Genomic DNA, 26,679 nt, shown 5'->3' on the forward strand with positions numbered 1-26,679 from the left:
GCAGTTGTATAGCTAATCTTATGCTATTCTACACATTTTGCCATGAGGCTGAAAGAAAATATTGCCGTTTTAAAGCTGATTTACTGCAATTCTACAAATTTTGCCATGGGGCAGAGAGGAAAATGTGCAGTTTTATAGCTAATCTCTTGCTATTCTACACATTTTGCAATGAGGTCGAGATAAACATTTAGCATTTTTTAAGCTAATTAATAAAGCTCAAATATACTGACTGTGATAAAGGCACTGGATTATGAGCTAAATTGTTTGCTAAATGAACAAATGAAGTAAGCAGTGGCATGGTGCATATAGCCATAGAAGCACAGTGACATATGCCTCAATGCGCATATGTCACTGATTGGGTGGGCCTGGCTCCCCAGTGGGTGGGCCAACCAAGCCCACCCCTACCTACGTGGCTGTTCTGCAAGATGGTGGAAATTATGTCTGGAACCTCTCAAAAAATGTACCTCCAAAGTGTCAACACTGTGACCTCCTTATTGGATCACCACGCCCCAAGATTAGTTATTATATTGTAACGACCCTGGGTTACCGCTCTAACAATGGAAAAATACATGTCCTCAAAGATGGAAGGCAGGCGGGAGGAGGCTAGATCAGGTGGGATGATTTTAGCCAATGAGAGGGCAGATATGCATGTGACCAACAGACCATAGAAATAGAAGACTCATCTTTGAATCTGTACCATTAAAGGCGTCTGTGACAGCACGGGTAGTGCCATTGCGGCTTTCTCCGTTTAGGTCATTTTTTTCATCAACATTAGCTGATTGCCCCCAATCCCCACCCAGTTGACTACTTTAAAATGGTGCAAGCCCTAAACGGTAATGTCCTTTTTAAAACGGGTTATATCCGTGATGAGTTCTCTATCTATGTATGACAACAGGCACAACTCTGATATAAAGTATAAGTTGCTGAAATGCCCCGTGCGTCCACTTATATCAGTACATGAGTAACAACCTAACCATTACTAAACTTCTATTATATCAAATAAGCCTCACGTAGTAAATTAGCAATTACTTTTTTTAGTTGACCAAATTCGACACGCACATTGACCTCCATACAAAAATTCCTCACTTCGTGGACAAATCAAATATGTGCTATAACTAACGTTGTTCTATCTGTGGCACTACAGTGGTAGGCTTGATTACCAACAACGACGAGACAGCCTACAGGCAGGAGGTGAGGGCCCTTGGAGTGTGGTGTCAGGAAAATAACCTCACACTCAATGTCAACAAAACAAAGGAGATGATCGTGGACTTCAGGAAACAGCGGAGGGCGCAGCCGCATATCCACATCGACGGGAGAGCAGTGGAGAAGGTGGAAAGTTTTAAGTTCCTCGGCATACACATCACGGACAAACTGAAATGGTCCACCCACACAGACAGCGTGGGTGGACCATTTCTTCAACCTCAGGAGGCTGAAGAAATTCGGTTTGTCACCGAAAACACTCACAAACTTTTACAGATGCACAATCGAGAGCATCCTGTCGGGCTGTATCACCAACTGGTACGGCAACTGCTCCGCCCACAACCGTAAGGCTCTCCAGAGGGTAGTGAGGTCTGCACAACACATCACCGGGGGCAAACTACCTGCCCTCCAGGACACCTACAGCACCCAATGTCACAGGAAGGCCAAAAATATCATCAAGGACAACAACCACCCGAGCCACTGCTGTTCACCCCACTAACATCCAGAAGGCGAGGTCAGTACAGCTGCATCAAAGCTGGGACCGAGAGACTGAAAAACAGCTTCTATCTCAAGGCCATCAGACTGTTAAACAGCCATCACTAACATTGAGTGGCTGCTGCCAACATACTGACTCAAATCTCTAGCCACTTTAATAATTAAATTGGATGTAATAAATATATCACTAGTCACTTTAAACAATGCCACTTTATATAATGGTTACATACCCTACATTACTCATCTCATATGTATATACTGTACTCTATACCATCTACTGCATCTTGCCTATGCCGCACGGCCATCGCTCATCCATATATTTACATGTACATATTCGTATTAATTCCTTCACACTTGTGTGTGTGTATAAGGTAGTTGTTGTGAAACTGTTAGATTACTTGTTAGATATTACTGCACGGTCGGAACTAGAAGCACAAGAATTTCGCTACACTCGCATTAACTTCTGCTAACCATGTGTATGTGACCAATACCATTTGATTTGATTTGATTTGGTAAACCGTCTTGCTTTGCCTCTTCCTCTCTGCCCCGCCTCTGTCTCGACATGTTCTATTGGTTGATCATCCTACGAGTCCACATGAGAGAAACACAGCAAATTGAATTTAGTCGTTTACGTCACTTTGTAGCTATTTTCACCAAACTAAGAGCATGTTTCGGCCTATAGTTTCATATAATACCATTTCCACCGATCAACTTCAGTTGATAAAACGTATTGTAAAATGCAGTATCGTAACTAGCTAAATGTTAAATCGAAAGAATAGATTTTAAAGGCAAACGCTTATTTTCTTATTCAGCTAACGCGTTAGCCAGCTACTGACTGTTTAGACCGCTAACTTCACACAGTAGTACACATGGCTTCTGTCCTGAAAGTTCAAACCCTACAGGGTTTAAGAATATTTCAACAGTAAGTCGATAATGCTTGTCATATGTTGTGTTATGTTTACTATCACTGCATGTTATCTATTTTGAATAAATAAACTGCTAAGATTGGAAGATGTCGATAGTCTTCTGTTAAGACAGTTGACTTGCTAACTAGTAAGCTGCTAGTCAGCAAACCCAACGCGCAAGATTGTAGCTAGTTTGCTTCTTGACGCTAGCTAACGTTAGTGTTAAAATGGTTAAACAACCCTAGCACATGTTAGCCAACACGATTAAGCCATATGTTGTGTGTGTCAACATGGCTAGCTAGTCTACTTACTTTTTGTATTATCCACCGATTCTGTGCAAGGTTAAATAAAGGTAGTTAGCTGGCTAACTTAGCATAACAGCTAGGTAGTTAACCAGTTGAACGGTTAAATGTTTTGTTTCCAAAGCGATGGGCAGTTAATTTAATGCATTTACCTCTATATCAACTAGTTATCAGCTTTGAGCAATGATCATTATTAGCAAGGTGTGGTGAAGCAAACTGCTCTGTAGTACATGGTACAGTTAGCATGCCCTTGAGAGCCATTCATTGATGTAAACAGCTGTAACAACATGCTCTCTTTACATGACCTTTTCAACCATCAAGGTCCTTGTCCTGCAATGTTATTTTATTATCTCATCTTAGGAAATTGATATGGACCAAAGGATTTGTGCGGTTTGCCTCAATTGGTAAGTAACATGGAGCAATATTGAATGTCTCTTTGTGAAGTTATTCATCTCCATGTAGATTGAACCTGCAGAGGAAGCATTGTAGTTGTCTCAATTAGTATGCATTACATCATCACTCATAGCTCAGGTCTCTTTTCCTCTAGGGCAAGGCAGGATAGAAAAAGTCCTCATTGCCAACAGAGGAGAAATCGCCTGCCGTGTGATGCGAACAGCAAAGAAGATGGGTGTGCGCTCTGTGGCAGTATACAGTGATGCAGATCGTCATTCCATGCATGTGGCCATGGTATGTCAAGGCTAAAGGTTGAAACTTTGACCCCTCTGTCAGTATATGGTTGTAGATGCAGCTGTATTTATGGGGCTTCTCATGTGTCTTAGGCAGATGAGGCCTATAACATTGGGCCAGCCGCATCCCAGCAGAGTTACTTGTCCATGGAGAAAGTCTTGGAGGTTGCCAAGAGATCTGGATCACATGTATGTTGTCAAGTGCAGTATTGTATTTGCAGTACTCATTCATTATGACAATCCCCATTTTCTTAAAGTCGCAATACAGACTATATCTGACGAATACATTTATGTTTATGAATTGTGTTTTTGTTATAGGCTGTCCACCCAGGATATGGCTTCCTGTCAGAGAACACAGAGTTTTCTGAGGCATGCAAACAGGAGGGTATCATCTTTATTGGCCCTCCATCATCTGCTATCAGAGACATGGGTATCAAAAGGTATAGTTAAAGGTAGACTCAGCGATATGACATAGATGCAGAAAGTAAACAGCATAGTGGGTCAATTTCCTCAACAACTAAGGAAATTGAGGCACAATGTCTCTGCTGTGTTGGTGCCATGGCTACCAAGCTGTAACAGTGTGAAGCGAACCCGTGCACATGCACAGATACTGTGAATGACTGTGTGAGAGCGAAGTGTTGCATCTCGCTCATCTCAATATCTGTGGGGCTGCTTGTGGGAACGTCATTTTGCTGTGTCTACCTTTTAAATGACAGTGTGTCCCCCAGGATTTTTTTTAGCAGCGGTTGTGAAGTTAGTGAGGGGGGATGAGGTGGGCGTGGCCAATGAATGACTCTTCTCTTTTCAAGTCACTCTTCAGTGTTGTATGTTGTAAGTATGATTTGAATACTAGTTATTCAAAAGTTACATCTTAGAAATCTACTATTTATTTTTCCTAGTACATCAAAATACATAATGTCAGCTGCGGGTGTTCCTATCATCGAGGGTTACCACGGAGAGGACCAATCGGATGAGAAGCTCCAAGCTGAGGCTGTCAGGATAGGCTACCCAGTGATGATAAAGGCTGTGCGTGGCGGGGGCGGTAAAGTAAGTAAGATGCACACACAGAAAGGATTGTTTCATGGAATGATAGTGTTGTTGTTTGTGTCTTAAGGCTCCTATGGTTGTGATTGGTTTATCTAGGGAATGCGCATTGCACACACCACGGAAGACTTCCATGATCAGCTTGAGTCTGCGAGACGAGAGGCTCGCAAGTCCTTCAATGATGATGTCATGCTAGTGGAGAAATTTGTAGAGGACCCCAGGTATGTAGAAGACACTCTGTATCTATTTATGTTGGAGGTTCAGACTACACCCCTGTTTAGATGTTGTGACAGATCTTCCTTCACTCACCAGACATGTGGAGGTCCAGGTTTTTGGGGACCAGCATGGAAATGCTGTCTACCTGTTTGAGAGGGACTGCAGCGTGCAGAGAAGGCACCAGAAGATCATTGAGGAAGCACCAGGGGTAAGTGCTATGATACAGCTACCTCCATCATTTTGCTCTCAGCACCACAACATGTCTTGGTTTCCTGTGTGAATGGCTGTCTGCTGGATAGGAGGCTTGATGCACTGTGTTTTGCACTCCCTAGTCTGTGCAACTGTATGTGTGTGTTAATGATTTGTAGTGTTTTTGTGTTTGCACCTGTGCTTGCAGCCTGGAATTAGCGAGGAGGTGAGGCGGAAACTGGGTGAGGCAGCCGTAAGAGCAGCCAAAGCCGTCAACTATGTGGGAGCAGGTGAACAGAGAATTGGCCTCAAACCTTACACAAATAATTAATATTTGCATGCTGGGATGCAGAGTCCTCAATTTCCATTGTCTTTTTTTGGGGCATTGAACACTCACCCACTAGAGGGTGTGAAAAAATATTATGTTGTAACACCTGTTGCTTTGCACCATCCTGTACACTGGTGTAACAACCACATGTATGTCCCTGTCTCTATGCAGGCACTGTGGAGTTCATCATGGATGCACAGCACAACTTCTTCTTCATGGAGATGAACACGCGTCTGCAGGTGGAGCACCCTGTGACTGAGATGATCACTGGTACTGACCTGGTGGAGTGGCAGCTCAGGGTAAGGCAGAAAGAGGGAGAGGAATGCCATCAGAAAGGGGGTGTTGGGGACATAAATGTGTTGTAATATGTTGAGTGTATTTATTAGCTCTTTTAGAGGGCTTTATAATCTCACATAATCCCAGAGATAGCAGGATTTCAATCTGAATATAGATTTGATTAACAATTTGTAAACGCACCACCCTGACGTTTGTGTACTCCTCTTACTTGTCTCTCAGGTGGCTGCAGGCGAGAGGCTGCCGCTCCTGCAGGAGGAGATAGAACTGATGGGCCATTCGTTTGAGGCCAGGATATACGCTGAGGACCCCAACAACGACTTCCTTCCTGGGGCAGGACCCCTCCTTCATCTGTCTACACCCCTGGCAGACGAGTGCACACGCATCGAGACAGGCGTCAGGGAAGGTACAGTACACCCAGCTCACCTGGACCTACTTACACCTATTTAACACAACTGTCAGACAGTACTGTTGATATTAGAGGTCGACCGATTTATGATTTTTCAACACTGAAACCGATACCGATTATTGGAGGAACAAAAAAAGCAGATACCGATTAATCTTAATATATATTTGTAATAATGACAATTACAACAATACTGAATGAACAATGAACACTTATTTTAACTTAATATAATACATAAATAAAATCTATTTAGTCAACAACAAAAAAATGAAACATGCTCAATTAGGTTTAAATAATGCAAAACATAGTGTTGGAGAAGAAAGTACAAGTGCCAAAGTAAAAAAGCTAACGTTTAAGTTCCTTGCTCAGAACATGAGAACATATAAAAGCTGGTGGTTCAATATTCCCAGTTCTTCAATATTCCCAGTTAAGAAGTTTTAGGTTGAAGTTATTATAGGAATTATGACGCGTCGACTATTTCTCTCTATACCATTTGTATTTCATATACCTTTGACTATTGGATGTTCTAATAGGCACTTTAGTATTGCCAGCCTAATCTCGGGAGTTGATAGGTTTGAAGTCATAAACAGCGCTGTGAAGCAAGCATTGCTAAGAGCCGCTGGCAAATGCTCAGTCAGACTGCTCTATTGAATCATAGACTTAATTATAATATAATAAACACAGAAATACGAGCCGTTGGCCATTAATATGGTCAAATCCGGAAACTATCATTTCGAAAACAAAACGTTTATTCTTTCAGAGAAATACGGAAACGTTCCGTATTTTATCGAACGGGCGGCAACCCTAAGTCTAAATATTGCTGTTACATTGCACAACCTTCAATGTTATGTCATAATTATGTAAAATTCTGGCAAATTAGTTCGCAACGAGCCAGGCGGCCCAAACTGTTGCATATACCCTGACTGCGTGCAATGAACGCAAGAGAAGTTACACAATTTCCCTAGTTAATATTGCCTGCTAACATGAATTTCTTTTAACTAAATATGCAGGTTTAAAAATATATACTTCTGTGTATTGATTTTAAGAAAGGCATTGATGTTTATGGTTAGGTACATTCGTGCAACGATTGTGCTTTTTCCACGAATGCGCTTAAATCATCCCCCGTTTGGCGAAGTAGGCTGTGATTAGATGATAAATTAACAGGCACCGCATTGATTATATGCAACGCAGGACAAGCTAGTTAACCTAGTAATATCATCAACCATGTGTAGTTAGCTAGTGATTATGTGAAGATGATTGTTTTTTATAAGATAAGTTTAATGCTAGCTAGCAACTTACCTTGGCTCCTTGCTGTACTCGCGTAACAGGTGATCAGCTTGCCACACAGTTTCCTCGTGGAATGCAATGTAATTGGCCATAATCAGCATCCAAAAATGCCGATTACCGATTGTTATGAAAACTTGAAATCGGCCCTAAGTAATCGGCCATGCCGGTTAATCGGTCGACCTCTAGTTGATATATCCACATGATTATGTACCTGTCTGTGTTCTCAGGAGATGAAGTGTCAGCCCACTACGACCCCATGATCGCTAAACTGGTGGTGTGGGGAGAGGACCGCTCTGCTGCTCTGAGGAAGCTCAGATACTGCTTACGCCAGTACAACGTAAGAGTATTATTATACACATACTGGACACATCCCACTGCGTATTTCTGTTTTGTAAGGGACTGTTGATTGATTGACCACTGATCCCGGCAGATCGTAGGCCTCAACACCAATATTGACTTCCTGTTGAGTCTGTCTGGCCACCCAGAGTTTGAGGCGGGGAATGTGACCACCAGCTTCATCCCCCAGCACTATGAGCAGCTGTTCCCCAAGCCCAGCCCTCCCTCCAGGGCCACACTGTGTCAGGCTGCCCTTGGCCTGCTGCTCAGAGAGAGGGCCAGCACTCGAACCTTCAGAGACCAGTCCGACGGTGAGGAACAACAACACAGGCCTGTCTCTACAGGTCGCTGAGAACTATACAACAACTGTCTGAGAAAGTGCTGTTGTCTGTTGGAGGATACCTTAAACTGTCTGTTCTTTTCTCCTGTCGCAGATCCCTTCTCTCCTTTTGCCTCCAGTAACGGCAGGAGGGTGAACATCCTATATAGTAGGAATATGACGCTCCAGCTGGGTGAAACTAGTGAGTCCAAACCTCCTTCAATAGCTCAGAGGAAGTAGCCAGTAGACCTTGGTTTGATTGAAATGCTCCTCACTCAGTCTTACGTTGATGAGGAGCCCAGCCAGGCCTACTAGACCTCATTCTTTTTTTATCCTAGACCTCACTAATGACATTGATTAGTGTGTCTGATTCCGTCCAGACTATAAGTGAACCCATCTTAATACCATCTCCTCACTATAATGGCAAAGTTAGTCTCTCTCATCCTCATGTTTCACTGTTACTGAAAATATTTATTGAATACAGAGAAAAAAGTACTTTATTTGTCCTTTAAGTACTTTTAATCTGCTTTTTGTTTACTTGTGACATGGAATTTATGTCGTAAAAGTTATTAATATTTTATGTCATACATAAAGTAATTTGAACAGGACCCATCATATGCATTTTTTATGAAGGCAAGTCTTCCATGAATCAAGTGGCAGAGGAAAAAGACTTAAAGTTCTGTGAAATGTTTTTTTCTGTGCAGAAGTGGAATTAACGGTTACATACAATCCAGATGGGACCTACTCTATGGAGGTACATGTTCTGTGGGTGCTGAGTGTTGTAAAAATGTCTCATGGAAAAGGTTGAACATACCCAAACATGATTTCCTGCGGCTGATGGGTTTTGTCCCCTTCCTCAGATTGGAGGGGAAGTGTTCCAGGTGTCAGGGGAGGTGGAGACAGAGGGACAGACATCATTCCTGCACTGCTCTGTGAACGGGGTGAAGTCCCGGCCCAAACTGGTCATCCTGGATAACGCAGTACACCTCTTCTCTATGGTGAGTCCCCTCCTCTGGAACACATGTTCTCCATATCAGGGTACCTTAGGTCCTCTAAGCCACCCTCTCCTCCCCATCAGGAGGGTAGTGCGGAGGTGAGCGTTCCAGTGCCCAAGTTCCTGGCTGGTGTGAGCACAGGAGCACAGAGAGGAGCTGTGGCACCCATGACCGGGACCATTGAGAAGGTAATAAATGATGGATTCTCTTTCTCATTGCTGTCTCTTTCACCGCCATAATTTATCTGTCTATAAAAGCTGACCCAGCCACTCTGACTGATCTTTAATATGTTGCTCTGGAATGTGATTTCCTGCCAGATGGTCAGGCATGCTGAATCATGGGATATCTCTCATTAGCTCACTTAGTGGCTAATGTCGGAAAATGATTTAATCTATACCTCCTGTTGATGACATGGTGTGAATCGTTCAGACGTGCCAATTGATAAATGTCAGTTGCAATGGAAAAACAGAATGTGGCCACACGGACTCCTGTCCTAACATTAACAGGGCCATTTAGAATTGATAGGTAAGATCCTTAATATGATCTCATCTTTATTCCAGGTGCTGGTGAAGGCAGGAGACACAGTGCAGATGGGAGACTCCTTGATGGTGATGAATGCCATGAAAATGGAGGTGAGCTTACATCATTTCAGGCACTGGGAGGATTCCACTCCCAATACTACACACTCACACACACACATTGACTTTTCTAACTCTGTAGCCACCCACTTATAACTCACATTGGGCTCTAAATGAACTATGGGTCCTCAGACTATTCTCTCTTTCTGCAGCACACCATCCGAGCACCCAAAGCTGGAGTCATCAAGAAGGTGTTTTTCAAGGAGGGCTCCCAGGCCAACCGACACGCAGCCCTGGTAGAGTTTGAGGAGGCCGCTGAGGAGGAATAATCTCAATCTAATCCTCATGTGTGAATATCTATTTGTGAACTTTGAGACTGTAAGAGTTACTGTAGAAATCAAATGAGGCATTTTAAAATTCAACGGGAAGGGTTGATGCATTTTCTATAGGAGTAGCAAACTGCTGTACAAACCTAAGGGAACACACTACAGGTCCATGTGGATCACATTGTACAGTTGCCAGAACATTGCCTTCATGTTTTGTGGCAGAAATGTGTAGATATTCAACAATACTGGTATATTTGCTTTGTTTTTTTTTCTAATCCAAATTTTCTGATGGCTGTGTAGAAGTCTGGCTTTTGTACTATTCTCTGCGCAGACTGCCATCATTGAAGTCGTTTGTGGTGTTGTCAAAATGATGGGTGATTTAAAAAAAAAAAAAGGTCATCAGTGATTGGTTCTTCTCTAACCAATCAGAATTTTCAAAATGCCACTTTACCATCAGTTTCTGGGACCAATCAGACGATTCTAGAATGGATTTCCATTCGGGGAGTTACTCCTCCACAATGAGTCGATCTAACGTCCATGGGCATGGCATAGCATTTGGCCAGAGCAAGGAATTTGGATAGCCAGGCAATTTTCTTCTAGCTTCAGTTTTGTACATGCTGCCACATCTTCTATAGCCTGGTCCCAGATCTGTTTGTACTCATTGTCAAGCCAAACATGTTTGTGTCATGTTGGCATGATATCACAAACAGACTGGCACTCAGGCTACATTTTAGTCTTGGAAATCCCAGACCTAGGGCAACATTGTGGGAGCCAACCAGTCTGTCTGGGAGACTAGCTACATCTCATATGATTCAGATTCAATCCAGGCTTTGAAATTACAGTAAGGGCTCTCTCACAGCACTTCACCACAAATATTTATGAAGAATGTGAAAGAGATAATATGACAATTAATCTGTGGATTAACCCCTGCCTCCCCTGTAGTGGTTACTTTAGTCCATAAACTAATACCATGGAAGAGATGACTCATCATTAAACAACCAATTTGAGAGAAGGGTGGTGCTGAAATCAGTCAGGGTTATAAAGTGTTGAATCCCCCCAAGCACACACTCCTGACAACTTGTTTGGGGTAAGTTATTATGAATGTCTGCTGTGATCCATTCAATAGTGAGCCTAATTGTTATTGTGTTGCCGAATTACCTTTTTCTAAAAGATCACTTCATAGAGAAACTCTCAATGTCCTGTCATTTCTTTTGTAGCTGTATAGAGGTATATTGCTATCTAATGGTCAGTGTGTGTGAACATTTGTTGCATACACATTCTACTGGAAAGGACAAAAATTACACATGCTTTTTAAAAACATATTTATTCCGTAAATAGAATTTGCTTTAAACATCAGCAATCAACCCACTTCACTGACAGGAGTACAATAATTTTTTTTTTTAATGAACATGATCAAGAGAAATAAACAGCTGACTTCACATCAGTGTCCTTGTAGAGACGTATCCATATTGCCTTCATAAATTGATTGAAACGTGACAATCTGAACTAAATGCTGCATTTATATCAAAACTGAGTAACAACTGTAGCAAACAAGTACACTTCATCAGATATGACCAATGCTGACCATGATCAATAGTAGTGCCAGATATAATTACGAATATTGGTACCATGCAAATAAATATCAAGCTCCACTGACTTCTTGGACAAGTGTCTCCCATTTCAAGCTACTGAGAGGTATGTAACGGCTAAAAATAGTAACCATATAAAATCCCATGATTATGTATCTCGGCAATATTCGAATAAATATGTATGTCATTGATAGCAAGTTTAAAACGGTTGTCTCAATGACCCTCGACTCAGGCATTTCCATTATTGTGGGCTAAAGGCCCCAAAAGCTAAAGAGGATACAGAGAGCTAAAGCAGTTGCGTTCAGTCCGTGAGGCTCTCGCCTGCCCTATTACCAGTAATGAGATGGAAATAAATACAAACATGAACAAGTGGTTAGTAAGAGACTAACAAAACAAATAAAAACATGATTCAAATGATGATAGGCAATGATTAGTGAAAGGCAAACAAAAACACATTTGTGGCTTTGAAAACAACTAGATGTGAAAGCTATTATTTTATGTCATCTTGGCAGCTATTTCATATCTGGGTTGTTCCATGAAAAGAGTGCCTTTTGTGACCCATTGATATTGTAAGTAGAAATTGTGCACCAATATTGAATTTTAAAGCCTGTATATATTAAATGAAGTGCCCTTTAATATAGAACACATGGAAAATTCAATAAATCTGATTTTATTTTGAATAAAGACTTGCCAAAATTAAGCATTTTGACATGTCCCTCTGCACCCTCTAAGATGATTTTAACCCACTTAACCTGAATATTTCTCCAAGTTTTACCATCATTGTAAAGCCCTACTTATTTAGTTGCTTTGCATTTCAGAAATGTTTTTATTTTATGTTATCAGTGATTCATTAAAAAAACAGTTTTGAGTGGATTTGCCCATTAATATGGTGAAACTATTCCTTTATTTTTGGGGGGCCATTATCTGGTGTTTTGTGGTGGAAAACAGTGATTTGAGCATAACACGTCAACCCTGTTATCTGTAGAGGCTAGAAATGTTGAGAAGGAAAAAAAGATACATACATACGTGAAGCCAGCATTCAATTGCCACTCCCTGTTGCACAATTGACACCCCCCAGATACTTTATTTGGCACTTACCATAGTAATTTTGTTATTTAACCTCTTGATGGGAAAAAGTTTTTTTTTTTTTATTAAGTTGAACATTTTTAATGACAAAATGTTAAAATTAGGTGACAATTTTTTTGGGGGACCAAGTTACACTTCTCAAAAGGCACCGTATTGGTGGAACAACACATCTCTCATAGGAAGCTATTATAGGGACATTCTCCTGTCGACATTTCGGAACAAACGCAACGCTAACAAATCTGAGCAGAAAAGGCATTTCAGGGAAAAAGAAAAAAAAGAGACCTGACCTAACTGCTTTCACATTTTCATACCTTGAAAAATCAGGTAGTAAAAATGGAAGGTATGGCTTTAAAAAGGTCCACCTAATTTCCTCAGGAAAGGCGGCAGACCTTTCAGATAGTCAGGTGGTGAAGCAGGAGCAGCACTAACCTACAGGCGCAAAGTAGTAGACCATGTTTTTTCCCCACTTAAGTCTGACAAATCCTTCTTTGGTCTGATTCCCTTTTATTATTTACAGGAACAGAACAGAGGCAAATGCAGCATCTCTCACAAAGTGGTGGTGCAGAGCCTCATGGCTTTCAACATTCTTCTCTTGAGATATAGTCTGACTGTCCACTGAGGTGGTCAGCCCTGGGCCGTGCAGTGAGTAGTCCCTCTGTGTGGCCATGGGGCAGGGCGGGACGGGGCACCTGGCGGGACAACTGCTCTCTGCTACCTTAGCAATGAGTGGCCTCCATGGGGGAGAGCGTCAAGATGCTCCGGTCGTTGGAATAGAAGGGGTCCGAGTTGCTCCTCGATCTAAAAGCATCAACGACAGAGGAGTGAGGGGTGGCGGTGGGAGAGGAGGACTAAGCTGAAAACCTGCCTCTGGAGTGCTTGTCTGTCTCTGACCTGCCTAAAGATCCTTCATTTACTGTTGGATGGATGGCCATCTTGCCATTGCATGGTACAGTAAGGGGATGTCATGGCAGAGGAGTGGTTGAAGACCTTATCTGTATTGATATGAGGAGGCCCTGCCTTGGAACTGAAGCCCTGTCATCCTGCTCATCTTCCACTGCCTCCCAACCCTGTCTCCTGCACTACACTTCAACCTACAGAGGGAGCAGCACAAGCAAACAAAGTCAAACTAAAAAGGAGGAGAGAGAATAAGGTGCGTACAGTGAGGATTAGTACAGGATGATTTAACATGGATGACTTGAACACAAACAGTCAACGTCTCCCTTCTCTATCTGCATAATGTCATTGTATGAATAATACATCCTATGCATAACCAGGTATACTAAATACTGTTTATTTTTATAATATGAAGCTCATTTCTTGGCTGTACTATATATGAACTAATTTAGACTGAATATATACTGCTAATACAAAAATAGGCATAATATCTAAAACAACTTAAATATATATATGTGCATATCTATAGTAAAAAAACAAACATAATATTTATCTAAGAGCCCTTGAAAAGAAAGCTCAACTCTTACCTTCAAGAAAGGCACAAGCCCCCCCATCTTTCATAGCCTGTCTAAGCCAACACCGCCACCAGGGGACATAGTAGAAACTCACCACTTCTCAACCCTATTCCTGTAGAATCTCATCATTAAACTATACCAATTATTTTATCTTTGGATAAAAAGTATCAACAACACCCTATACGTGCTATGTGGATTACGTCTTTCAGACATAGACAACCGTTTAAGATCTTGTATGTACATGGTGCTGTGTAATTTCAAAAATAAGTATTTCTTGATAAATGTGTATGTGTTGGTGTGAATTGTCTAGTCTAGTGGCACTCCCTCTTGATATCAAGCTATTAGTCCATTGTCTATGGCCATCTAACAGAACAAGGCAAGCAGCAGAATATTAGATTGAATAGTGACGTCAAGGTGATATAACAGCAGCATATGAATAACTTCGATGGGGGAAGTTGAATATTATCTAGATTTTAGACAGTGGCAACGACGACAGGTTCAGACAAAGTGCAGCAAAGCAAGAGGAGGAGTAACATTATAGAAAAGATCATGGGACACACGTTAACACACACAACATCTGGTTACTCAGCATACCAAAGTCAGCCCCATGCAACAAGAGAGTTCTCTTCCTCACAAAAGCACTTATAAGGCTTCAAGTACTTAACTGTATAAAATAAATAGCAAAAACACTCCTATTCTCCTTTTGAGACTACAGTTTTCCAGTATCTTTATGTCAGGGAGTGTGGTCCCAGTGTTTCAGCTGTGGCACACAGACACCAAACACTGCAGCATGTCAAAACACAAGCATTATCACTCAGTAACAGTATATACGGCCCATGGTAGGGTCTCTTTCTGCCCCTTTGCAGTGGCAGTATCTTAGCATTAAGGCCAGAACAAGTCTCAGTCTAACTTAGATTCTTTTTTTTCCCAGTGCTCGCCTCACCTCACAGTGTTGGGACAGTGAGGGTGTGGAGTACATGTGTGAGCAGACAAGGGAGGGGCTGAGAAAGCGTCACACTGGCATCATGCGGTCATTCTCCATAGATAAACACATACAGTATAAACAGACTTTGGCAAGTCCAAGACCAGGAGTACAGGTAAAATTCAGAACGAGAATGCTTTAATAATGATCCAATAAATATACCTCGGGTAGCATTCTCTTGAAAAGATCTTTCAGCATAAATACATTGTTGTAGATCAATAGCGACTTGGACTCTGAACCTGGGCTTAGCCTACACTGTGCAACACACTGACTCGGCAGGCTTTGGAAGAGTTAAAAGAAGCACAAAACCTCAGAAGACGACAAGGTCGATCAGCCACAAAGATAGGTTACAAAAAGCCCACGAGTGAAAGAAGATTTAAAAAGAAATCCATAAGAGTACAGACTTGGAAGGACAGATCGGATTACATAGACACATGGCTACATTGGTGAGCACGTTGTCCCACTGAATATGGAAGAAGAATAGACTATAAGGACACCATGAAGCTGATCATAGCATACAAGATAAACAAGTCTCCATTAAAGGCCATTTAAGATCCAGGATCCTGATACTAGTCTCCCTCCCTACAAAACCTTTGGCTGTCACTAGGGTGCCTGTCCTACCAGTAAGACCGTAGTCTAGTCTACCTCTCTCTCGCTCTACTAGGCTAGGACCTCTCTCTATTCGGCTACTCCTGGGGAGCAGTGAGTTCATCCTGCTCCAGCTTGTAGGAGATGCGGCTGCAGCAGTAGAGGCTACAGAGCATGGGGTCACACCTGTTAGCGCAGGCAGGGTCGCAGCGGCCCATTACTTGCTCCACCATCCGGCCCAGCCGGCTGCATCCGTTCTCCCCCTCCGAGTAGCAGCACATGGAGTCCACGCAGCCGATGCCCTGGTAGTTGGTCTCAATAAGCTGCAGAGAGGAGGGGAGATGACGGGTGGCAGAGCACAAGAGAATATTACAATCAACACATAAAAAGGTCACACCACTATCCAGAAGGAAACAGTCGAGTGACTGTCGAGGAAGCAAGGAGGGGGTGTTGGGGATTGAGCTCTTCACAACAATAAGGGGTGGCTGATGTACAAGGTGTCAGACACAAATGTACACAGTAAAGCTGGGAGGTGAAAATCAATCAAATAAAGACTCGAATGAATACATTTAAAAGTGATAAACGATGTAGTATTTGCCAAGGCAAGCCTGTCCATGTAATCAAATCACACAGTAGTTACAGAGTTGTTATGTCAGTGTAATATGTGCCTAAAAATCAGTCGGCTCAGTTCCACATAATGATATATAATGGCGATTCACTCGCAAACAAAAGACAATCTACGGATGCAAATGAATGGCGAAGGCAGAGAATTTTGCGAATTTAAAATGCATAGCCTTAAGTGTAGGAAAGTCGATTCCTCGATTCATAGACTGCTCTGATCTCTTACAGCAAACTCTTCATTTTCCTGAGTAAGCACTCATTGCGCAGAGCACTGCTGCAGAGGCAGACCTGAACACATCCCAAGACTATCGACACTGGTTTGGGGTTACAACGCTCAATTCCCCCCTCTCCCCACCACTCAGAAACTACTGCATATTTGCAACAACAGCAGAAACAGTGGTAAGAAAACTGAACCAAATAGGTATTAGGCTACACTGTCATGAATGTATCATTCTACTGTATCTTACATTACGCACTGTCCTCCGAATCATAACTGTATGAAAAACTGGCAAGCAAGTTCAGGTGATATTGATATTCTTCTCATCAACACAGTACAAGGCCGATTACACAAAAATTCTTCATGTTTCCACCTTGACCTGTCGCTAGGGAATCCCTCTAACATGGTTGGAGGTGGTGATGATGATTGACAGTTAAAGTAGCTGTCCAGTGATTCCACATTTCTATGAAATATGACCTATAATTAAATTACAATATTAGTTAAATAGTTTTCCTTCCAAAAATGGGAATTAAGCATGTTAAAAAAACTGCTTTTCTTTGTTTGAATGTTGTGGGTGTAACCAACAACAGAATGGTGTGGGCGTATACTGGTCAATACAAATACTCATGACAAGTAAACCGCTGATTGGCCCACTTAGCCAATGAGCCATCTTGGCCAAAAACATGACATCATCCTCTATGAGGAAATAGCAATAATTTTTGAAACGGTCTGTTTGAGATACAGGTAAAGAAGTTTTTTCTCTGAAATGCATACTTTGGCCACAAATATGAGAACAGGACGAGACAACAACATTATTTGGGTATGAGTTAACAGATGAGCTTTTAAAAGTAAAATTTTCACTGGACAGTTACTTTAAATCAGCCGCCCCCCCCGCCCAATCATTTCCTACATGATGTACCGCCCCTGTAAATTAACACCTTGTGTTAGCACAAACAGCAAAATCATACCAGTCACACAGAACTACACAACTGTCAGCTAGCTAGACCCATCAACAACATAGAAGCCACCAAAAACAGACCAAAAATACAAAATCAGGAATACATAGGAGTTCGACTAAGGTGATATTGGTAACATTCATGTGAAATACAATGAGATACATTTGATCTATTGACAATCATAATCTTTGTTATTAATGAGGTGAAATAGTAACCTTGCCATTGATTTGATTAAATGAAGTCAGGGATGATGTATATGAAGTTAAATGACGGGGAACACCAAAAATATATATAATAATAATAATAATTTCAAAAAAGACTTTTAATCTAAAGAACAAGCCAAACAAAAAAATTACAGAACAATCATTTTGCCATATGCTGGTAGGATTATTATATATTGAAATGAAAAATATGGTTTGTTTGAAACGATGAGCTTCAGTCTTTTGCTGGTTTAAAGGCATTCAGGCAAATAAAACATGCATAAACATGATTGCTTACAGACAGAAAGGTGAACAATGACACAAATCATGATTAAGTGAGGTTGGGTTTTGTTATCACACAGGGCAGAATGCTGTAGTATCCAGACAGACAGGAGAACGAACGGGGACGACATCGAGAGGACAGTTAAACAAACGTGCCAGCATTCTCCCACCACCCAGGGTGGATCCCAGCTAAAGTCTCTAGGAGAGATGGCTCTGGTCAATGGGGGGGATGGGGGGGGAGTCTATATGGGGATGGGTGGACGATGGCAGTCCAGGGGAGGACCCACACACACAGACGCCTGGCTGGGCCAGGGAAGGAGTAGGACTACTACCTAGGGAAGCATAGGGCCTTGGGCGGGGGGAGGAGAAGCAGCTAGCAGTTGCCAATTGTCCTCCCCTCGGCTCCAGCTTTCAGCAGAGTCATATTCTGAGCTGACTGAACTCTTATCCTCTTCCATCTGGAAGCACAAAACAACCCATTAAGTCTCCCAGACAGAAGGAAACAGGAGAGAACAAGATGAATGAGCACAAAAACTACTCCCACATCCATAGTAGGTAAGAGGCTAGCCACATAGCAGTTACTGATCAATGTGTGTCCAAAACAATGTGAACACAAATCTTTAATTAGGAGACTGGGCACAAAGATGTTCCAAAGAACCAATGAGCCAGTTTATTCATTTCAGTGTACTTTCAATTATGTAAATTGATCAACTATCTGGATGACTGAGGTATTCATTTAGAATTTGGATGATCAATTGTTCCGTAAACAAGTCAATCCAATTAGGAAATTGATCACTTGCTTTTGGATGGAGTGGTCGTCATTTTCTCTGCTCATTGTGCATATCTTAAGAAACGAATGCTACTGTTTAAGAGCATGCTGTCCAGAATATGATCTTGAGATACAGTGAATAAACTCCTATGGAAATAGCATTCACCAGCTAGCAGCTTTGAAGTTCTTGCTAACTATAATTTTGTGCCTCAGAGTTACTGTATTAGCAGCAGCACACAAACAGACTCAAGCTGTGCTCCACATGCCGTTATGGCTGGAGCTTTATATTAGGACTGCTGCACCATGCTGCAGTGAGGGGCTGCTCTGCCCAATGCAGAGAGCACTGGTCCTTCTATGCTAACCTGAAGTGGCGCGCACTTGATAGAGGCTTTCCTAGGGCCAACATGCAGGGGTGCATAACAAAGTGCCTTAGACTTATCCTTTCCTCTCTTTTTTTACCCCCATTCCCTTTGCCCTAGAATGCTGGTTAGTTAGTTTGTCCTCTGCATGCAGACAAGACTTATTAGGCAGCACGGCCCTCCTACTCTACCTAATTTTGCCCAGCTGATTCTTGGCTCTGGAGAGAGGCTGCAGAGCGATGAAGTCGTCACTTATAGCGACTCGGTTGGAGTACATCTACAGAGCAGAGGGAAGGGCGGAACACAGACGGTCAGTCAGGAGGGAAGAAGACATACATGGTAGACACAGTAGTAAGACACAAACAGAGGCTGATTGTAACACACTCAAACATACACATGTGCACGCATGCACGCACGCACGCAGACACACACACACACGAGGACATCAGCCACAGAAAGGAAGAAATGTGCCTTTATCACAGAGACAGGACATGAGACTCAAGCCTAAGTAAGAAAGAGCTTTTATCTTCTAAGAACCACCGAGCAGCACTTTACAGAGTGGGGATGCTAGAATTTCTGACTGAACAACTATGATGCAAAAAAGGCCAATACGTATATATATAAAAAAAGGGCATATCAATGTCAACCTTTTAAGCAAAGAGGAAATTGTGACCACAAAAACAGAACAGTTGAAAAGTCTGTTTGGGGAGGCTGTTTAAAAAAAAAAAAAAAAATGTGTTCATGTTGAGTAACATGCTCCTACCATCTGGCATCAACCTTCTAGCTCCCCCACCTAGCAGACACACAGACACGCTACAGTAGGTTTAGAGCTGGAACAGAGATCCCGCCGTTTTGAGTATGCCTTTGTCAGTTGCACAGTGAATTGTTGTTCTTGTGTTGTCTGAGGTGAGAAGCCATGCTGTGGTGCGAGTGTCATGCGTTTCCTGTCAGTGTATAGTTTGTTACCACAACGTTGCTGTGAGGGTGTCCTGTGGGTTAGCAACAAGCCGCCCACCCCTTCCCCCCCTCCTCTGTCCTACCTGAGACTTCTGGGTGCTGGTGGGCTGGAGGTGCCTGTAGAACACCTTCTTGATGATGTCAGGGAAAAGGCAGGTGATGATGATGATGATGATTGCGAACCAGACAGAGCCGCTGGACAGCAACTGGACGAAGACAAAGTACATGTCCTGGGTGTGAAGGAAAGGCCTGGTGGGGGGCAAAGGTCACAGAGAATCACACTGTTAGCCAGCCAACATTTGTTAAGGCTCAACTAACCTTGTGAGTAGAGCCTGAAGCTTTTTGACTGTCTGAGATGACAATGGAGATAGTGATGCTAGCCACTGTAAAACAGGTGAAAATCTGAGTAGACTGTATGCCACATGCAGTTCAATTACACTTGTTGGTCTTATCACATACTATATACTGGAGTGCCATGTGTACTAGACAAACACAGGTTGTGTGGGAAAGAGATGGCAGCTCAGCTCACCAGATGATTCCCCCATAAAACATGGAGAAGATGAAGTAGAAAGCGATGGAGCCCCAGGTAACAAAGTGATTCATCCACGTCCAGAAGTGGGTCTCCAAGGCCAGCTGTCGACAGAGAGGAGAAACAACATGTAGTTTGGTCAGAACAGCATGTGAAACGCCATAGGATAGCAGAGAGGAGTGAGGTGCCAGTGACAACAATATCAAACATAGATTTCATGTGGGATTGCTTTCAGAATTATTTATGAATCAAACAATTGCAAAAACTCAAATAACATGATTTACCTTCAGTGTAACTGTGATGACCATTACTGTGAATACCAAAGTGCCAAATGTCCAGTTTCCAAACATCTACAAGACAAATAAAATAAAACGTTTAAGAATTTTCACATAGAAAATACAATGGCATAACATCTATCATAGGAATAATGCTTTAATAGGGATGTACACTGAGTATACCTAACACTAGGAGCACCTTCCTAATATTTTGCCCTCAGAACAGCCTCAATTCGTCTGGGAATTGACTCTACAAGGTGTAAAAAGCATTCCACAGGGATGCTGGCCCATGTTGACGCCAATGCTTTCCACAGTTGTGTCAAGTTGGCTGGATGTCCATAGAGTAGTGGACCATTCTTGATACACACGGGAAACTGTTGAGCGTGAAAAAAAAACCCAGCAGCGTTGCAGTTCTTGACACAAACCGGTGCGCCTGGCACCTACTACCATACCCATTCAAAGGCACTTAAAATCAAACTCTGAATGGCACACACACAATCCATGTCTTAATTGGCTTAAGGCTTAAAAATAATTATTTAACCTGTCTTTTCCCCTTCATATACACTGATTGATGTGGATTTAACAAGTGACATCAATAACGGATCATAGTTTTCACCTGGATTCACCTGGTCAGTCTATGTCATGGAAATAGCAGGTGTTCTTAATGTTTTATTCACTCAATGTAGATCAAGTCATGTGTTATTAGACAGCTTTCCAGAAGACTAGGCCTAAGTGTTGTAAGCTAAATTGATGACAAACTTGTGGAGACAAAGTTACTGACTCTCCGAAAGCTATTGAAGTGAGCGTCTCCAACTAGCCATCACCACTCACACTGAGAAACATGGCACATCATCAAAAGCATAACCAAGCAGGATGCTGATATAGAATGGACCAATGATAGCAACAGATGTTAGGGTAGTAACTATGACGGGCATGCATCCACGGTAATTCAGTCAACTCTTACCAGTTGTCTGTTAGCTCTCAAAATCTGATGACATGCAGAGCATGAAAAGAGGGAGAAGAAAAGAGGAAAAATAAAGAAAAGAAAGACCAAAAAGCAAAAAAGAGCAACATGGTGAGTGCTTTTTCAACAACACCCCACAATCTAGTACAGGTGTGTCAAACTCGTTTTGCCCCGGGGGCTGCAGTAGGTCTTCAACGAGGTCCGGAGGGCCGCACTGAAAATGTTATATATTTCCTCGCCGTCAAGACTGGCAAAAAAATAGTTCTCTATACATTCTTTTGGGAATTGTCAATGCTCCCTGACTGTCTAGCTTTCATTTTTGGTGATTATTAGTGAGCTGGACAAGAAACTGTATGAATGTAGGTCCTTTATCATTCCTTCACCGTTTCAATTTGGTTTTAGTCATTTTAAAGTAAATTGAGTCCGTTCCTACCCCTGCTCTAGTAGAAAGACTGACACAGACAGACAAAATAGAGACAGAATGGAGAGAGAAAGAGGGCTGTAGCATGAATAGAACAACCACAACAACACAGGCAGCCTCCTGGAACCATCTAGAACTTACTGCCATCACACTGCCTAACAAACTGAAATATCAATATTTCATATTACTGTCTTGGTAAAACACCCAATCAATATTCCCAGAGATCTGCACAGAACATTCACAATCAGGTTCAAAGTCAGGTTCCCTGTCAGGCCAAGCCAGGTGGATCTCTGGCCCTCCCTCCCCCAACCGGACCACTACCAGAGGTAGAGCAGATGGTACAGTACAGCTACCCTCACCTGTCCATTCCCATTGAGAGACGTGTCCTCCCCCATCAGGATGTAGGAACCAAAGAAGAAGACAAATGCGTGGCAGAAGCCCAGCAGTGTCCAGTACAAAAAGGTCTTGAAGGAGAGGAGGGAGTTCTTGCTGATGTCTCTGTTGGTGTGGAGGGACAAAAAGGGATAGTACTGTTTGTTATCAAATGCTTGTTGTGTTTTCAGGTAAATGCATCTAATGGAGGTACAGCCTCATTCTGTATGGGGGGAAAAAAAGTCAAATAGAACACCATGTCCTACCTGTAGAGCACTGGCTTGCTCTGCAGCACATGAGGATGGACCAGTTGTTCAAACAGGCTGTACACCAGTATGGGCAGGGAGGTGAAACAGATGTTGTAGAGTGTCAGGTAGACGCTGTCATACAGAGTCTGGGGAAACAGGGACACAAAAACGAGGTAGGACAAGGTTGCCACATAACCCCGGGCCATGTACAGCACAGCACACATACCAGCCAAGAAAATCACTTCCGTTCTTTATCCAGCATCAACTAGGGACGACATTTGGCTAATTTATACTGTATGTTGATCCAAAGCTGGACAGTTTGAGTTGTTGATCCCTCAGTGGAGATAAAGCTACACGTAGTACCTTCAGAACAACAGGGATGTTTATCACACAGAACACGCTACACTGATACAACACTTACAAAGCAACAGTAATAAGGGACCACAAAAAAATGAACAAATATAACTAATGAGACATTGAAAGAAACTTACTTGTTGTGAAAACAGACAGAAGAACTGGTATAAAAACTGGGGCGTAATAAAGCACACATTCTAAAAGAAGACAAAAAGGGATTTAGACCTGAGACAATAACATCTAGCTCCTGTATTGGTTTTCATTGTAGAGGACACTGCAAAGCATCCTTAAGCATCAAACTCACCTTGTAAAAAAAGTACTGTACAAGGGTTGCTATTCTAATGTAGTAGAAGTGGCCATGGACAAGCAGCAATTTGGAAAGGAATTTAAACCTTGCTATTGCATAGTCACTGTTTTGTACTGCTTGTCTTCCCTCCTTGCCCATAATTCCTGAAAAAAATGAAAAAGTCTGTTATTAACCACCTTGTACTGAAACTACAAACAAAATACAATATTGAGTAATTGGTTATTGGGACATTCCATGTAATTTCAGAAAGCCATGACACCCACCATATCAGATTGTTCTGAAATATCTTATGTTTCTAACTACAGAAACTAAGCATTCAGGAAACATTTTGTTGAAATAAAATTTGATCTGAGAAATTAAGCTAATTGACTGCACCCAAATTGTCCATTTTAATTTACAGGATTCAGATAATATTCAATCATTATAGTATCTAACATCCAATTTGGACCAAACATTTTTCTATTAATAAGTAAGACATGAGGAATCCAAATAAGTGGTCAAAAGCCATTAGTTCTCAATGTTTAACAAGTGGTATGGAGCTACGGCTCGGAGTATTGTTTCTTCATCCTATGTAATGTATTCTCAGTGAATTTGTTTTTTCCCTGTGCACAGAAACGTGTCATTGAAGGTTTATGTCCCATCCTACATCCTGATATTTCCAGGTTCTGACCACTAGATGGTGCTGCTCCTGTTATTAGTTTTTTTTTTTTTTTTAAAGAACTCCCCATTGTTAAAGGGACCATTCATCCAAATTACATATTGGTTTTCTTACCCCGTAAGCAGTCTATGGACCAGGTATGGGAGCAACCCACACTTTGGTTTTGTTTACCTGGCCACTGCTTCAAATGCTAAATGTTTAACATTTGTATAACAAATCCAATGCAAGTCAATGATACCTATATTAGCATTTTCACGCTTCATATCCGAATCATCTATAAGTGACATCATTGAGTTACACAATCAATTTTTAGATACTTTAAATTTGGACATGATGATTTGGACATAAAGCACACAAATGATAATATAGGTACCATTGACATGCACTGTTTACCTTGACAAAGCATGAGTTGCTGTCATATCTGGTCCATAGACTGCTTACAGGGTAAAAACAACAACAATGTAATTCAGTAATTTGGATGTACGATCCCTTTAACAAGGAAGGGGGGTTCTTAAAAAAAAAAAAAGAAAAAAAAAATCACCGAATAGCAGGAACAGCACCATCTAGTGGTCAGAACCTGGTAATATCAGGATGTATGATGGGACATAAACCCAACGACTACAATGACTAATTTCTATGAACAGAAACAAATCCCCATCACATAATATGAAAAAACAAAGCTCTGACCCACAGCGCCATACTACTTGTCAGAGAACCGAAACATACTATATACTCTTTGTTGGGGTGATATTTGGTGTGGGATGTGGGTGGCTTTCGACCATTTCTTTGGATTCCTCATGTCTAATTCATTGTTAGAATAAAGTTTGGTCCAAATCAGATGCTTGGTACGATATTTATTGAATATTATATGAATCCTATGAATTAAAATGGCCAATTTGGGTGCAGCTTAATTTGTCAGAGACCAAATTATATTTCAACAAAATAAGTTTGGGGGAATGCTAATGTTAACAGAAATGATTTTAGAACAATCTGAGATGGTGGGCATCGAAATCCTCTTTCTTGTGCTTTTTGAGGTGGAATGACCCTATTGTAATTTGATGGGGTGGAGAACTTACCTATGCCAACATGGGCTTCTTGAATCATGCTGACATCATTGGCTCCATCCCCAATGGCTAAAGTGATGGGTTTCTCTGGAGATGTTTTCAGCAATCTCACCACCTGCCAAGCAGCATAAAATACTCATTAATAAGCAGTCCAAATGAGACCAGGAGCAAGTCCACAGCAATTAACCTTTAATGTAACACTGCAGACAAAAATCACAGCACTGGTCAGATAATCTACTCTCCACAGCACTGACCACTAATACAAAAAGCAGAGAAACCAAAAGATAAAACTGAAATAACTTCCTGAAGATTAATAGCTAAGACAATTTGTGCATGTCATGCAAGAGCGCGCACTGTTGTGAGTGCTCCGCAAGAGCGCGCACTGTTGTGAGTGCTCCGCTAAGAGCGCGCACTGTTGTGAGCAGTGTTGGGGGTAATGCTTTACAAGGTAACGGGTTAGAGTACTCAGATTACTTTTTGTGGTAATGAGTAACTCAAGTGTTAGTTTTTCAATTTAAATAATCAGTTACTTAGTTACTTTTTCTAATAAGTAAGTTGTTACTAACAATATTATTTAGCTTTTTCTTTGTTGGTGCAAATAAAAAATGAAAATCCCTCTCCCTAGGCTGTTTATGCCGGTTCTCACTCTTCCTGGTTCTGCACGAACATTGTGTTGGTTAGCTGGCTGCTATCGAGATGCCGGAGAATACATTGTGGAACTATTTTGAATTGGCAGAAGAAAAGGACAGATGTTACCGCTCTAATCTTGACTGGCGCTACTTGCAGGATTCACGCGGATCATCGGGTTCAGGCGAGTGGCCCGTTTATTGTCTGGTAATAGCAAACAATGTAGGTGAACAAGTTAAGCTCAGTTATTAAGAATTGACATTTCTCCAGCTCCGTCTTCGCCATAAACATAAAGGAAAGGGCACTAAAGACCTGTTTCCATTGGCACTTTGAAGTGAATCCGGGTTGGCCTTGGTGGGCTAGTTCGAATAGAGTTTCCACCTCCTCCAGAAATTAGAAATGTCACGTTGCTAGGTAGCCAATATGTGACTGTGCAGCTGGCTTCGCTAATGTTGCTAGCTAGCAAGATGTTGAATATAATTCACCATGCTGTAACTAACATTACCCCACACACCTGCCAGGGCAAGCCAGACTGCGATCCATATATTTATCTAGCTAAACATTAGCAAGCTATCTAAACTGTTAGCGTCATCGCTAGCATAAAAGGCTAGCTTAATTCCTACCTTCCTTGCCATGGCATTGGCTATTAGCTAGATAACCAAGCAAACCAGACAACAGGCTTGATATGATGTAGCTAGCTAGCTAGCTTACATTAAAAGGGCACTAAAAGTTAACAATGTAGTCGTATAGGCCTAGTTTTACATATTACCCAGTTCGTATCAGGTACAACAGATTGGTAGCCAGTTGTAATTGTTTGCTATTTGAGCTCTCCTTTTACATATGTACTTAAGTATTGTAAAGGAGATATTGCGTCTGTCA

The 26,679-nt window shown here is 41.8% G+C and overlaps 2 protein-coding genes across 6 annotated transcripts in view; one reads left to right on the top strand and one right to left on the bottom strand.

Moving 5' to 3' along the window:
- Nucleotides 1-2,218: 2,218 nt before the first annotated feature.
- Nucleotides 2,219-12,500, top strand: LOC106613934 (methylcrotonoyl-CoA carboxylase subunit alpha, mitochondrial). Its single transcript, XM_014216773.2, has 19 exons — nucleotides 2,219-2,617; nucleotides 3,263-3,306; nucleotides 3,450-3,589; nucleotides 3,682-3,777; nucleotides 3,907-4,028; nucleotides 4,488-4,635; nucleotides 4,732-4,853; nucleotides 4,945-5,056; nucleotides 5,246-5,327; nucleotides 5,537-5,664; nucleotides 5,882-6,065; nucleotides 7,580-7,689; nucleotides 7,783-7,999; nucleotides 8,123-8,209; nucleotides 8,712-8,761; nucleotides 8,868-9,005; nucleotides 9,086-9,190; nucleotides 9,563-9,634; nucleotides 9,793-12,500. Exons 1-19 carry the CDS (start codon nucleotides 2,565-2,567, stop codon nucleotides 9,907-9,909), a joined length of 2,127 nt encoding a protein of 708 aa, XP_014072248.2. The 5' UTR covers nucleotides 2,219-2,564; the 3' UTR covers nucleotides 9,910-12,500.
- Nucleotides 11,215-26,679, bottom strand: part of LOC106613933 (phospholipid-transporting ATPase IF) — a 35,343-nt gene continuing 19,878 nt past the window's right edge. The window contains exons 21-31 of one of the 5 annotated variants that reach the window (XM_014216769.2): nucleotides 25,186-25,288; nucleotides 23,449-23,594; nucleotides 23,282-23,341; nucleotides 22,809-22,936; nucleotides 22,530-22,668; nucleotides 20,795-20,860; nucleotides 20,511-20,614; nucleotides 20,065-20,230; nucleotides 19,216-19,301; nucleotides 15,807-15,943; nucleotides 13,072-13,379 (exon numbers count right to left, since the gene is read on the bottom strand). In XM_014216769.2, the coding sequence (XP_014072244.1) occupies nucleotides 15,838-15,943; nucleotides 19,216-19,301; nucleotides 20,065-20,230; nucleotides 20,511-20,614; nucleotides 20,795-20,860; nucleotides 22,530-22,668; nucleotides 22,809-22,936; nucleotides 23,282-23,341; nucleotides 23,449-23,594; nucleotides 25,186-25,288 (1,104 nt within the window). In that variant the 3' untranslated portion in view covers nucleotides 13,072-13,379; nucleotides 15,807-15,837. Of the gene's footprint in view, nucleotides 13,380-15,806; nucleotides 15,944-16,208; nucleotides 18,355-19,215; nucleotides 19,302-20,064; nucleotides 20,231-20,510; nucleotides 20,615-20,794; nucleotides 20,861-22,529; nucleotides 22,669-22,808; nucleotides 22,937-23,281; nucleotides 23,342-23,448; nucleotides 23,595-25,185; nucleotides 25,289-26,679 lie in introns of those variants that run through there. The other 4 variants (XM_014216767.2, XM_014216770.2, XM_014216772.2 and 1 more) reach the window with 4 other exon arrangements.

The sequence above is a fragment of the Salmo salar genome, chromosome ssa10 (assembly GCF_905237065.1).
Source record: "Salmo salar chromosome ssa10, Ssal_v3.1, whole genome shotgun sequence".
Taxonomy (NCBI): domain Eukaryota; kingdom Metazoa; phylum Chordata; class Actinopteri; order Salmoniformes; family Salmonidae; genus Salmo; species Salmo salar.